The sequence below is a fragment of the Atta colombica genome, unplaced genomic scaffold (assembly GCF_001594045.1).
Source record: "Atta colombica isolate Treedump-2 unplaced genomic scaffold, Acol1.0 scaffold39, whole genome shotgun sequence".
In the NCBI taxonomy this organism is placed as follows: Eukaryota; Metazoa; Arthropoda; class Insecta; order Hymenoptera; family Formicidae; genus Atta; species Atta colombica.
The window spans coordinates 489,311-505,505 of NW_017259498.1; the positions used below are offsets into that span (position 1 = coordinate 489,311).

The 16,195-nt window shown below is 31.2% G+C and overlaps 1 protein-coding gene across 1 annotated transcript in view; it reads left to right on the top strand.

The window, feature by feature from the left end:
* The window catches only part of LOC108691099 (homeobox protein aristaless-like 3), a 23,036-nt gene extending 7,312 nt beyond the window's left edge, over window positions 1-15,724 (top strand). Inside the window, exons 2-4 of the mRNA XM_018198738.1 lie at window positions 3,093-3,358; window positions 12,706-12,793; window positions 15,261-15,724. Coding sequence (XP_018054227.1) covers window positions 3,093-3,358; window positions 12,706-12,793; window positions 15,261-15,724 — 818 coding nt within the window. The remainder of the gene's footprint in view (window positions 1-3,092; window positions 3,359-12,705; window positions 12,794-15,260) is intronic.
* Window positions 15,725-16,195: the final 471 nt, after the last annotated feature.

The following is a 16,195-nucleotide window of genomic DNA, read 5'->3' on the forward strand; positions in this document are numbered from 1 at the left end:
GAAGATGTGGCACAGTGTAATGTGAACTGATTTCGAGAGAAACGTTTACGAAGCAGATTATAATTTAATGTGAATCTAGTCGAGGTATGTGCACGTAAGCGGATGTAGACGAAGTTATAGCTTTGTAGTTGCCGCTTCGGTCTCAGATCGTTATCCAATTATAATAGGTATATTAATCTAAAGAGCTATACGTAGTCAGCTAATTAATAATTAGCCTAGTTCGTGGTAGTAATGAGGGCGCAATCCATGTCGGTTTCATCAATAGATCGAATGTTCGAGTCGTTTACAGCATGCAGACTTAACAGTATTGCATTTATGTAAAATATTGTATTTCTCTTATATATAAGATATCACGGCTAAAGATAAGATAAAATAAAAAATGAAATTAAATATTTTCTGATAACTGATAAACTTTGGTGATATTATATTAAAAAAAAAAGACGTGCCGACTGCGTGCCATTTCGAAATTCTTTGCAAAAAAGTTTAACCGCATGAAAAGTATCTCGATATTTTGTAAGGGATCTATAGAAAGATGCTTGTCTCGCAAAAGACGAGAAAATCAGAGAAAGATCGCGTGTGTATTATTATCAAGATTACCGACAAGGGAAAGTTCAAAGAGGAATAATAAATCGCGTGGCAATTTGTGACGCGTGCGCGTGTGTATATATACACACAATATATCGCTTCTTACAAGTGTCAAAGAGGTAACAAGGTTTATTGCAATGCTCGATTTTTACCTACATTGCTACATTGCTTTCGCCGCGACATTATCACGATATATTTTTACGAAGAGAATCCGTGAGATATTTCCGCACTTTTCTGCTCACGCGAATACTGCGCTCGGTATGATATCTTCGCGGTATGATATATCACATGCCGATGGCTCGTTCTCTGCGAGTTTCGTTTTTAAAACTCGTTACGATGAATTTATTTTTAACGCCGTCAAGTGCCTTTTGAAATTATATGCAGATCAACCGATTTGTTATTATTTGAGCGTTCGTGCAATATGCACGAGCATTTTTCAAACGTTTTTTTGCGTATTGATTTGACCGTTGTAGAGTTTGACTGTTGCAAGTTTTATGGCAAAGTCGTTGAAATAATCGTCGTTGATAATCGTCAATTATCTAAATTTTTTTTAAATACGAGAAATAGAATATATAAATAATAATTTTTTTTCTATTTATTAATATAAATTATAATAATATAAATATAATTTTTTACTTTATTGATAAATTAATTGCTCCGAAACTTTCGAGAAGATTCTACTATTTTATCATAAAATTTTTATCTTTCACTCATAAACTTTTACCTTCCATGCGTGATTATCCTATGATCGCAAGAAACATTTATTTTAAAATCAACATATCATGCGATTTCTCACCTGAAACGAATCGATAACTATGTATCCGACTATTATGTCTATGTGTAGTTTACTTTAATAGGGCTTTAAGCCCTCGTTAATGCTTGCGCAAAGACGAAACAAGTGATCATGGTAGGAAATATGACTGGGGTACGAGGCGGGGGGATGCGATCGCAGAAAGCCTGGAAGGGTATGCGTTGCATTGGAGAGGGAGGGGGGAGGGGTTGCAAGGCTTGTTGCTGTATCGCGAGAGGGAGAGGAGAAGGAGATGGAAGGGTGTAGGCAGTATGCACTCGTGATATTTGCTAATCACTGACAGCGACGGCTTTTAAGTACTGTCGAGCACATACGTATAATGTGCGCACTTACATTTGTAGGGTATTTCGCGGGCGTGTACACGCGGACGCCGCCAGATGTATGGAGCGGTGCAAAAAAAAAAGAGAGAATGAAGCGTCGGGTGAGGCTTAAAAATTGGCAAATCCGCCGATCGGACGTCATCGGCGTATCGGTTATATCGGCACCGGTCGTTGTGCGGCTTAAAAATGAAATTGCGCCCGTATCTCCCCGCCGCCGCCACCGCCGCCAGAGTTGGCATATCAGGCAAAACGACAATTTCGTTTTGGCAACGCGAGCGATATGGCTTAATCGCCTCCCGATCGTTTCCCGCGCTCAAGTATCGGACGTACCGTTTGACATATACGCGCGTTTAACAGGCGAGGATGCCAAATAAATTTCGAGGATTACAAATTCTCGCGTCTTACGGAACATAATCTTCCTTTCGATTAGTTATAAAAGTTCCTTTGTTTTGATATCACATTGCAGCACGTTATGTTTGACATGTGGCTCTAAATAAAGTAAATATATCTTAAGAAATTTTATGTTAAATACATTAATTCATTTAGTGTATTTTTTATTATTGGTTTTAAATTATTATTAATCCTTAGTACACACACACACACACACACACACACACACACACACACACACACACACACACACAAAATAATGCGTTTGCATCTTGTGTATTTCTGTTCTTTGAAATACTAAGAGCATCTGGCTAAATAGTGGATTCTATTCTTTTTTTAAAAACACATAATCTTATAAATACTTTCTAAAGATGCCAAAGTATATGTAAAAATCACTTAATAATTTTTATATATTTGTATAAGTAATGAACATTAATCCAGACACGAATAACTCATCGTGTGTAGATGAAAAGAAATATTTTGCTGAAATATTAAAAAATTTAGCCAGAAACAGATATGAAAATAATTTTGTTGAACTGTCAAAATAATTGTACAGAACGCTTAAGTAGAATAGCGAGGCTATAAAAGTTTTGACATTCTAACAATTAGCCTGAGCATTCTACATAATAATTATTTTGATGGTGAACATGGTAATATGCATCTGCGAATCTGTGAATTTTTTACGGCCTATCAACTCATAGTAAAAATATCAAATTATATTTTCCTTTTTATGAAAACAAAATAAACGTTGTGCGGAATTATTCGAAGAATAAGATGTTTACCTATTTCTAAATATTTTTAGATATTTTAGTAAAACTATTCTTTTCGTAAAAATAAAGGATCGGAAAATTACGTTACGTATATTGAAGATTAATATTAGATAATCAATAATATTCTTTGTTGAAACTTTTCGTTAAAAAATATTCTTTGAGGAAATCAAGATGAGATCGACGTGCGCTTTAGAATTTGCGTATCACTGATTTCAGACCATGCGACATCGTCTGATGCTGTGGTTGATGGTGGCGATATGGAGCTCGGTCACCTGAGCGATCATCAAATCAACGACGCGCTGCACGATCCCTTAAATCTGGGTGAGTCCGACCGACCACGCAAGGTGCGAAGATCGCGTACAACTTTTACGACCTATCAGCTGCATGAGCTTGAGAAAGCTTTTGGGAACACGCAGTATCCGGATGTGTTCACCAGGGAGGAGCTGGCAATGAGGCTGGATCTTTCGGAAGCTAGAGTACAGGTATTCTTCACTAACAATTCAACATTGAAGAAAGAACGTATGTCGCACAATAAGAAAAATATTGCGATAATGGGAAATTCTTTCAAATATATATATTTAGATAGGAAGATAGTAATACAAAATAAGCTGGAAAGTTTACAACGGCTTTTAATGTCAGAAAAGAAGGATATGAGTGTATTAGATAGAAAGGATCTTAAGTAATCTATGTAGGAATGCAGTAAGATACCAAACGAGCTTGGCAGGTATAATGGTTTTCAGTTTTTCATATAAAAAGAAAAAGGTATATCTATGAGTATAGATTTGAAAGTTAAATATAAGGTTAAATATGAGGATTTTAATTTATATAAACAAAAATTTATATAATGTGGAAATCTATATAATTCTTATCTATATTGCACGCACGGGAATAAAAATAGAAATGTATAAATGGAAAATATTATGATAATAAGTTGATAAGAAAAATTTTTGCAAATATTTAGATAGGAAGATAAAAATATAACATAAATTGGAAAGTTTAGGTCACTGCTAGGATTATCATATCTGGATTACAAGAAAAAAGTACACTTTTTAAAAAAGATAATGATCCAGAGATGAAATAGAAGAGGGAATATAATTTTTTAAGCATTATTTGCATAAGAAATTATATGTTTAATAAAATAAAATTTCTAGAATATAATTTTTATTGACAATTCTTATTAATATAATTTTATAAATGTACAATTTTAATGAATGATCAAAAGTTTTACGACTTTAAAAAGAGTGCATGTACTCTCTTAAAAATATATGGCTGGCCAGGGGCTGGACCAAAAATGTACGGAAGTGGAGCCCCGTATTTTAAGAAGCAAGTTTTAGACATGCCACGCATATAATTAAATGAACAAATAAATAACTATTAATTTTTTAATTAAATGTTTGTTTGTTTATTTATATTTATTTGTTTATTTATTTGTGTATTTATATATTTTTATATTTATTTATTTATTTACTTAAATATTAATAAATAGCAATTTATTTAAAGTAATACTCAAACATAACGTCATATCTTCAACAATTGAAATTAAATAGTGTCGACAAAATTAACCAGGGCATCAAAAAAATACTTGTCAGAAGTATCCATATGTGATGGACTCCAAGAAAAGCGTTTTCAATTTTTTTCTAGGTCCTTGTTTTAGGAGCTCATCGGATATTTGTCCAGTTACCCGGTGGGCCAGTTTGCCTTAAATTGACTCTAGTCATGATTTATGAGACGGTTCTTAATTTGAAAAAGAGTATACGAATATATTAGATAAAGAAAATCATTAAATATAACTTTAAATATGATGTAAAATATGAGAATTAATCTGTTGTACATATATATATATATAAACAGAAATTCATATAATTTTGAGATCTGTAATTCTTTTCTACATATATTATGGAAATAAAAATACAGGAATTATATACATATAAATGAAAAAAATTACGATAATAAAGAAATTCTTACAAATATTTAGATAAAAAGGTAGGAATATAAAGTAAGTTAGGAAGTTTAGTCATGATATGGCTCTCAATTTAACAAAAGAAAAATGAATGTGTTAGATTGGAAGGATTTTAAATAATTTATACAGGAAGTAAGAATACAAAGTAACCTAGAAATTTCACAACTGCTCTTAATTTGAAAAAGAAAGATATGAGAATATTAGATATGAAAGATTTGTAATCTTACCTGGATAATCTTAATGGAAATTTAGATAACTTATAACTTTGAAATCTGTACAATTTTTGTCTATATTGCAGGTATAAAAATATAAGAGGTATATAAATAGAACAAATGTCATATAACAAATGTCTAATATCGATCAAAAAACGATGAGTTCTCATGTTCTTACCATCATTAAATATTGTGTTTCAGAAAAATAAAATACAGTCGCGACACTTCGACTATCATATACTTTGAAGTATACTAGTTTATGCCCTTTTCGCAATGACTGATTCAAATATTCCACAAATGCGGCTTGAAGAGAATGAGGGAAAGAAGTCAGGTCAGATTTTGCCAGACAGTTGCAGAAGTATAATTAACCTTTCGTCGCTTTGACTGGACGAATTCACAAAGCCCGTGAGGCACGCGAGTGTCGTTGAGTTGTTCGCGCATTTGATAGTGGCAAGTTTCGTAAGTAGTTTTAATGACGAGTTTTAGATTCGGTAAGCAGGATAAAAATTTAAAAGGCTTGAAATTCGCGTGTAATTTGATGTTAAATATTAGGATTATTAAAAAAATTCGTGGTACAATAATTTTTTGTTTACATAACGATAAGCCATGTAAACAAAAAATGTTGTATAAATAACGTTTGTAACAAAACATGTTTGTATAATTATTATAATACTTTTTTGTTTATAATTATATGAATCAAAATTGCTTTTAAATGAATAAGGAAAGAGCCAATGTATGATTGATAGATCTTAATGTCTAATAAATAAATAATATTTTTATATGTAAATTCTACATCTTTCAATTATATAAACTGTGCGCCGTTTATTGTTAAACTTGAAATGCAATCATATATAAAGCTAAAATAATATTATAAAAGCTAAAATAATATTACAATTAAATTGGTCGTTGTTTAATAATAATGCTACTACTAGCACCTTAAAACCGCGGAAAGAACTTAAAAATTTATTTTGTTACTTACAAAGAATTATTTTTTACATTTTTTGTCTTAATAAAATGGTTATATGGAATTATATAGTGATTAATGTATGATTAATAGTGTCGATTAATTTTCACATGCAACAATTTTCATGAGGATCGATTTATATGTAGATTGTGCAAAGTTTGAGGAATATCACAAGCATCCTTAAGCGCTTGCAGGATTACACTTTGGCGATTCAGCCTTAAGGCGCAAATCACTTAACTAATTAGAGACTATTGTTTCGTGAAATATCGTGCCGCCGTTTTCCATTTGTAATTTTGCGAAACACTACGCTTCGAATTCGTCAATAGTTAATTTCACAGAAGAAGAGCTATACCTTGTGTAGAGTAATAATCTGCTTTAGATTTTAAACCGGCGTCCTTGAAAATTCAAGTACGTTGCAGCATTGGGGTGTAATTCAATTCACAGAACGGAACGAATCGTTTCGTACGTGATCATTTGTATGTACTTTCCCTTTATCTCCTTTTAATACGTATTATATGAAACACAAATTAATTTTCGTAGAATGCAAGAAATATTCCAGTTTACAATTAAATGTCGCTGTGTACAGAATAAATAATTAAATTATATCGGTAACCCCAATTATTCATAAACTGATAATGATAATTCGTTTGAGTGTGATGAAATTAATGGATATAAATATCTACATATGTGTATATTACATATGAATGAGTATAGAAAGAATATATAGCAACTGTTTTTAACAAATATCAAATAAAAAAAGAATTTTTTATCGATTTTTTTAGGAATATTCTTAAATCATTATGTTTTTAGAATCATCCGATTCGATTGTTTTATTTTAACGTATGCGACAAAGAAACTATATATTTAGAGAAGGAACGCACACTTACGCATGCATTTTCTATACGTATGTAACCATGGATGAATACGAGGGGTTGCATGAGGCCACTGGCGGAAGGGTGACGATGTTGAAAAGAGACAGAGCATTCCGATTGGCCCATTGTGGTACAGCGAAGCGACAATGCCGGCAATTGGCCGTCGCTCGACAAAACCGCTAAATGATCCGCCGCGGCGCACAGTGGTGCTACAGCCACTTTATTTCAATCTAGGAAATCCTCCGTATACCCCTTCCAGTCTCTCCACTCACGCGTCGATTCCAGATACGAAATTACCCCATTTTTCAATATTAATGGCTGGCCGATGTATCGACGATCGGACACGTATGGTAATGCAATCGCGAGTCATTTCTGACGTTTCCTACGCTTTGATAGATGATTTGTCATCACCGGACATTCTGATGGAATTTTTATGGGTTACAATAGACGTTGCCACTTCTTACGAATTCATTTATATTAAATCTGCATTAAAAAGATAGTGTCTTTCTTTAAAATCCTTTTTTTTATTTTCTTTATCTTTCTAGTTACCTTTTATCTAAAACAAATATCATGATAATAACAATTTCCAAACTGTATAAGTGTATTCAATCGTCAGAAGAAAGCCTTGAAAAATATATTATTTTACATATTTTTAAAATTTTTAAAATTTTTAATAAAATAAAAATTTTTTTTAATAAGCAATATTATTTGTAGTGAAAGAGTTCATAAAAAATTTTTTTAAAAGGATAGGATTAAATTTATTTAGAAAAAACTTAATAATTTGATAGAAAGAATATATCGAAGATTTAATTGATGAGTTATATATTAAGTATATTGAATTATCACAACTTAAATTTTGAGAAATATATTCTTCTTAATATTTTTTAATTAAATATTAAATGGTTTTTAATGAAATAAACCAATAAACATTTCTTTTAATAAACAATATTATTTATAGTGAAAGAGTTTATAGAAGTCCTTTTTAAAAGGACAATATTATTAATTATGCTAATTTATAAAAAAAACTTAAAAGTTTAATAGAAGGAACATATTTAGAGATTAAACTGACAAAACGTTATTTAAGAGTTTTATTATAAGTGTAATGTAGAACGTACAGTACAGTCTGCAGAAATATTGCCGATTTCTATGGTAAATTGTTCGAGAATTTAATAGAGTAGAGGAAACGCGTTGGTGTTGTAAACTTTCGAGTTCGTGGTGGGTCGCTTAAATGACGCAAGGTTTGCGAGCACTTAAGCGTTAGAGGCTATTCAGGAGCGATTAAATAATTAACAGCAATTAGGCAATTGAATTTCCTGCCCCTCCCCCTCGTGTCACGCAACGTTGACCTTCTTTCCCGAACTTCAACATTATTCCTCTTTTCTCTTTCTCAACATTATTTCATTTCCTTCTCTCGGTGGACTCTTGATTTTGTCACGTTGCTTTAATTTTATTTTGCAATTTGTCGAACAAACTTGCTAACTTGTCTTGATCCAAAGAGTCACTGTAAGTCGTTTCATTCAGATTTCAAATCAATGTTGTACAGTCATGTTGTACAGAACGGTTGTAACTTTTTTTCGAGTTTCGGAATGTAGCTTATTCAAATGCTTATGAATGATTGGTTCTTACTAAGGCGATTCTTCGCCTTATTCTTTAATAAATTCTTTAATAAATCGAGTTACTATAGAAATACATAATTTTTTTATATAATGAAATTGAAGTACCGAAATTGATATGTGTAAAATTCTTCGGTAGGTTAACGATGAAATAAGAGAGACAAAAAATATTGAAAATGTAACCTTCCACGTATAATTTACAATTAGTGACAAATAATGCTTGCAAACGTTTCTGTGATTAACTGCACACAAATCTTACCATAGGCTTTTCTCAAAAACAAGATTACAATAATTTAAAAAATTACGATTTTAATATTCACAAAAAAGTAATAGGTCAAACGGCCATTCTGATAAGATATTTATTTACGTGTATAAACTTGCATATAAATTCAATCTTGAAAAGTAAACATTATCTTATCTTGTTTTCGTCCGATGAAGATGCAGGCTCTTAATTTACTTTCGTATATTCAATACTATTTCATTAGATATACACATAGTTTTAATATTTTATCTAAATTATATAGATATTTGTAATTTTGAGCTCTGGTGAGGCATCCCAAATTTTCGACACTTTACTAAAGAATCTTCTTAAAGATTTAATTCATTTACATTTAAAAGCAAGGTTGAATTCCGAAACTCATTGAAAAAAAGTGTTGCAATCATTCTGTCCGTGACTGTACATGATATTAGGTGTAATTTAATTTTTTTCTCAAAAACTGATTTATTTAAACAATATATATCACGTAAACGTTTAATAACTATTGTACGATCAACATTTAATTCTCTGGCAAGTTCTGAAGTGGATTGTGCTGAATTTTCGTCCAATAATGCTTGCAAATCTGCATTTTTCAGCATTGAAATCATCACATTTGAATCAATAGAACCAATATTCACATGTCTTGATAGAGCAACATCACTATAAGTTTCTATTAGAATTCTATGACCTTCAGTCAGCATTTTCTTCTGATTAAAAAATAAAAGCAATGCATCGAAAATGCTTTTTAGGAAACTCTTTTTTAAACACGATGTTTATTGTGTTGTTAGCAAACGACTAAATATCATGGAGTAATATTAAAGCATTAAGAAATAATAGCTATAATTGAAATGTCTTCGACAACACTGACATTAATATCATTTCTTGCAAAACTCTTAAAATTAAATCATACTTCTAATAAATTAACCTTTGTAGTTCTAGATGCTTGTCTTTTTCAAAGAAAAGATTAATATATTAATTTGTGATAAATTGATAATAAATTAACAATCAATGTGATTATTATTTTTGATTTCAGTTTATTATTGCACTTTAAATTCGATCAATCGAATCAGTGCACACTTTATAGAATTGAGAAAATGTATTTGTAAATATGAATATTATAAATATCAAGATCTATTTTGATCAAAAATAGAATTCTTTGTCTTATTTGGTTGATCTTTGATTTATTCTTATGAATTAAATTTTTTATCAATCTAATAAATTCATTTATGAAGAAAAGAATTATTCAGATGCAAAAGAGTCCGACCTTAATTTTATTATTAAGGGGTAAAGCTGTCTGTTACCGACTAAATCGTAATTTTTATATTACAATTTTTTTTCTTCTTTTACAGATTTGAAAATCCTTTTTCAGGATTAAAGTATACGCGTGTCTGTGAGACGTATACTGGAATTTATCGAGCAACAAAAAAATTTTCTTAAGATTTTAATTTCGAAATTTTTTATCGTTCTTGAAATAAATTCCACATACACGTATTGTATTAATATGTATACTTTAATATTGAAAAACGATTTTTGAATTTGTAAAAGAGGAAAAAGATAATTATTATATAAAAAAGACAACTTTAATTTTGAAAAACTTTTTTTGTTAAGCCTTCGATTATATAATTTTGCAAGCTCAGGATTGTTTGTGCATGTTATACTTTTTCGAGAAAGATATCATTTGGTACATACGATCTATAGAATTTCTGCACTATGGGAATTATAAAGTATGAAGTGACAGCTATAAGAGCTGAAATAAAGTGAATTTTTAATTTTTTTCTCTGATTTTCTTAAATTCAGTATTTTTTTTTATGCGTACCTTTATTATGTAAAAAGATTTGGTGATCTATAAAGCCAATTGGCTATAAATTCGGAGAAATTGACAATCTGCAATTGTCGATTCTTGGTTTAGGATCCCCTTAAGAAATTTAATCTTACACCAGGTGTATAAGCTTAAATCCGCTGTTTTTTAGTTCAGAAAAACACATTTTTTTTTTCCTAGGAAGCAAAAACAAATTTATTTAAAGTATTTGCCCTCGCTAACTATACATTTTTCCCGTCTTTCGGGCAATTTATGTATACCACGCCAAAAAAATTCCTCATCTTTCGAGGCAAACCACTCATCAAGCCATTTTCGGACGTCTTCGTAAGAATCGAAGTACCGCTCAGCGAGCCCGTGGCTCATCGACGAAAACAGAAGGTCAGAAGGTGCCAGGTCTGGTGAGTAAACGGGATGGGGGGTAGCACTTCCCAGTTGAGTGTCTCCAAGTAGTTTTGGACCTTTATTGACGTGTGCGATGGTGCGTTGTCGTGGAGGAAAATCAGCTTGTCATGTCTTTTCCGATAATGCGGCTTTTTTTCACGCAGAGCACGGTGCAATTTGATCAGTTGTTGGTGGTAGCGGTGAGCATTAACAGTTTCACCAGGTTTTAACAGCTCGTAGTAGATACCTTCCTGATCCCACCAAAAGCATAGCATCGTCTTCCGTCCGAAACGATTTGGTCTTGAGGAAGATGGTTGGGCGGGATCAACCCAAGATTTCTTGCGTTTAGGATTCTGAAAATAGATCCATTTTTCACCGTCTGTCACAATCCGATGCAGGAACGACTTTCTTTTTTATCTGGCAAGCAGAATTTGGCATGTGTTTTGGCGTCGCTTCAGCCTATCGTTCAGTTCATGCGGCACCCATTTTCCGATCTTTTGAATCTTCCCCATGGCATGTAGCCGCATGGAAATGGCTGCTTGAGAAATACTCAATTGCTCGGCAAGCATTTCTTGCGATTGGGTATCATCCTCGTCCAAAAGAGCCTGCAATTGACAGTCCTCAACCTTCCTGGGCCGATTTTCACGCTTCTTATCACTCAGGTCAAAATTGTCGTTATTGAACCGGCGAAACCAATCTCTGCATGTTGTTTCCGATAAATTGTCGCTATAGGCCTCCACAAGCATTCGATGCGATTCGGCAGCCGATTTCTTCAAATTGAAAAGCAAAGCTTTTCGCATATGATTTTTTTTTAGCAAAAAACTAGACATGATGAAAGAAAAAATGTATGTTGTTATATAAAATTGCTGATTATGTGCACTGATTAATGCTGACAGATGTCAAACACATAAAAAAAAGTGTGTTGTTTGCCCAGGATAGCTTTGTACGCTCACTAATGCCACCTATAAACAAACAGCGGATTTAAGTTTATATACCTAGTATAGGTATTATTTATAATAATTATAATACTAATTATATAAAACTACTAAATATTATTATATGCTTAAGTACTTATCGTCAATTTATTTATATCTATTTAGGCTTTTTTTAGAATTTTAAATACATATATATTTAAATATAGATTCACATATTTTTATATATCTTACTATATATGTTGCGCAGTTTTTTCTCAGAATAAAAGTCTAATAAAATCTTTCTCCTTTTTTTTTCTCTTTTCTTTTCCTCTATTTCTTCTGGCACTCATGAAAATTCGTAACAGCTCGGGTAGAAAGCGAAAGTATTTATACGGCAATCGGATAGGATCGTCAGGGGTAGACAAGAATAAAGCCGGAGGCAAGGGTTGCTAGCACTCAGGGGTACGAAGGAAATCAGGATAATTGTTAATAATTAGCTTAATCAACTTCGAGAGCAAGCTTTTGTTGTTGGCTGTTCTGATATGCGTGTTTGGAGTTCTCATGAGCTTCCCTTTCCTGCCAATTTTGGATCTTCATGATGAATATCTTAATATGATGAATATGTTCTAATAATTCGTAATCAATAGAAATCACGAATTGCTTTTTAACAGTTTGGTTGAACAAATTGAGACTATAATAATATTTATACTATAATAATATTTAAATTTTTAAAAAGTCGTAATCAATTATTTCGCAACAATTGCACAATATTTTTATTGCTAATTATTTGAGATTGCGTTGAATGTTTATCTTACAAAATATTCTTCTTTTGCTTCAGGTGTGGTTTCAAAATCGGCGTGCAAAGTGGCGCAAGAAGGAAAAAGCTTTAGGTAGAGATACGAGTTTTATGCACGTTGAACAAGGCGGTGAGTTGAAAGATAATAATTTAAATTGATCTCTGAAACAATACGATATCTAACGAAATAAAAAGGGAAAATTTTAATTTAAAAATTTTAAAAAAGTATTCTTATGTGATTGTTAATTATTAGACATTTAATTTTGCAAAATTATTTACTATTTGAAATATAATATGATTTAAATGTAAATTTCTCCGTGTCACATAATTTGTGTTATCCTTAGGTTTAGATAAATAATGTTTTTTAAATAAAAAAATGAGATCACATTTTTCCGTTCTTTTTCACAATAATAAATTTTTTCGCTGTCTTTCCTTTTTTCTTCGCTTTTCTTTTTTTAAATAATTAAATAATCGTGAAAGTTCATTTTCGTTCATCGTTGCTCCCTCGCTGTATAGTAACGTGTGCGTTACGCTTGCTAATATGTGCATGAGAGGACGATAGGGCGCAAGTTACGAAGGGTAGATGCAATCGGCGACAATTACGTCTAATTTTAGTGTTGGTTGTCGCAGCTATCACGTGCAAATAATATAGAATAGAAAGTCGCGATTATTTTTTCATGAAGCATTCTGAATAAAGCTTGTATATCGAATGGGTAATGTTAGCAGTAAAAATAGTCTAATGACTTTTTAACTTTGCAGTATTCCTATATCATATAATGATGATCAGGTTTATTAACTGTATTTAACCGCATAACGAGAAGACTTCTCAATTTCTTTTTGTATTTCGAATTTAGCATAATGAATATAGATTTTTATCAGAAATATTCAAAAATAACAGAAAAATTTATATTATTTTCTAATAAGCAAAAAATAAATAAATATTTTATTCATGAATTATTTTTTAATATATTAACATATAAAATGCATATTTATTAATTATAGTTTGCTTTCTGAAAAATAATTATAAGAAATCCCTTTCATATTTTCTAATGAAAAAAAAAAAAAAAATAATAAAGAGAAAGAAAACGAAGCTCTCCTATTCCAATAATCAATTCAATAATCACCTAATTTTTAACTATCATTTAGGATGTTTTATATCACAATTAAAGTCACTATTATTGATATCATGTTATACATATATGATTAAATCAATTAAATGTTTTCCACAATTTATATTAGTATTCGAGAACATTATGGATATGGATTTAATTATAATTTTCTAAAAAAAAAATTAATAGAAATCAAATAAATATTAAACGAAATAAGTAATTAAATGGCTTATTATAACAGCATTAAAAAAATAATGATTTCAATATAATTAATATAATTTTAACTAATATACATTTTTTTTTTAATGCAAGTTTTTGACAGAAATTACTTATTTAAACAATATAAACGAAAATATACATATATAGTTTTTAAGAATAGAAATAAAGAAGTAAGTAATAATAAAAAGCCAATTAAGAATTCACCGGCTGCCAGTGAGTAAATCATATTTATTAAATATATTAAAAAATTTTTACTGTGCACACATTTTGACCAACATTTTCGATCTCTCCCAATGTAAAAACAAAAAAAAATATAAAAATAATTTTATTAACTTATAATACAGTTAAAACGCATTACTAGAATATATATAAATATTGTTGAGTCATAATCACGCGTTATATAACGTGCACAAAAATTTGTAGAATGATTATCTTGTTATCAACAATGGTGCAAGTTCCTAGAAATATTCTAAAAGTTGTTGTATGATAATTTATCAATGTATCAAATGACAAATAAACCAATGTATAAACGTTAATCATTTTTAGTAAAAAGTTTTTATGTAACCAAGTAGTGTAACGTCAATTTAACATTCTAATAAAAATTATTGTGATGAATACAAATCAATGAGAAATTATTGCGACTGTGTCGATTAAGAGTTAAAACAGTATAATTAAAAAGTTAAAACAGTAAATCTTTAAATGCAAATTTAAAGGTTTGTGAAGAATAATTACTTAAAAAATATCGTTTTTTTGTTTTCAAAATTGACACAATTAAAAAAATTAAAAATTATCAGAGAAAGAAGAAAACTATTTTTCGAATTAATTTTTGATTAATCAAATAATAATATTGGTAAAATGATTATATTTTGATTAAATGTTATTTTCGTTTCACAATTCTTAAAAAATCACTCTTTTTAAATTATGATAATTTTGATTTTTTCTTAAGAAACATTTTTTCAGAATTGTGATGATTTATGAAATTAAGTTAGTTCACTTTTGACAATTAATAAGGTTTACTTAATTTTATGTCCTTGAGTTGTGTTACTTTTTTTAAATAAGTGAATGATATATTGAACAATATTAATATAAAATAATATTTTATAACAATTTCTTTTCTCGCTGCTGAGGTATAAAAATATCTCGGGTGACTATTCCTGGGTTAAAATAATATAAATTGTTCAGAAACGAAAAGTCGATCTAGTTTTGTCCGAAAAAGAATTTGAAGTAACATGAAAGAAGTAAGCAAGCCCATCGGAATTCTGTTTACAGGTGTCAACGAGTTGTCCCTTCACGCGCGGCTGTTGCAAACGGCGAGCGGCGTTCCCGGCTCGGACTCCTCGGGTCCGCCGACAGGCGCATTTCCCTGGTTCATACCTCCGGTTTTCCCGTCACCCTGGCCACCGAGCGCACCCAAGTTGCCGCCATTGCATGCGCTCCTGTCGCAATACATCGGTCTGCCTTTGCCGCAGAATCTAGCATCACTCGGCACGATGCTTCCGGTCGGCCTGAATCCGAGTTCGTCGCTAAATCACAGCAGCGTGAATGGACACTCCTTAGGCGGCCATATACACGGTCATCCCTTGAATCTCGGAGTGCAGAGCATACCACAAAACCTAAGCTCGAAGAATGACAGGGAGGAGGATTCGGCGTCGTCCGACGACGAGATTAGGAAGCAAAGCGCGGAAGTGCTGAGAGTAAAGGCGGAAGAAGCGTTACGTAAGGCGGACAATTAACTGTGAGAGCTTATAAATTTTTGTAAATACCTTTGTAAAGACCTTTTCAGGGTCATCCAAAAGCCGTTTGATACTAACGTAAACATCCACGAACCTATAGTATCCTGTATGAGTCAGAAAATTATTTCGTTTGTCAGGACTGCAAGAGCATGGAGTCGTGTTGATCATACAGTTCGATAGACATTTTAATATGCGATGTATCCCGAGAGAAAACGCTTTTGCTAATGTATTCTAAAGTTAAAAAAAAAAATTAAAGCTTTCCATTATAACAAAGAATCCTTTTATTTTTGTGTTTTCTTCCGGGATACTCTGTAGAATCTGAACTTAAGATTCGAGTAACGTGTATTCACTGTATTCGAATAGAAAACACATTTGATACATTTGGATATTTGTTATGATATATCGGTTAATGTTATCAATTTTGAATATTCGATCAGCAGCTTAGTCCAATCGATAGATTCATTTTGACTT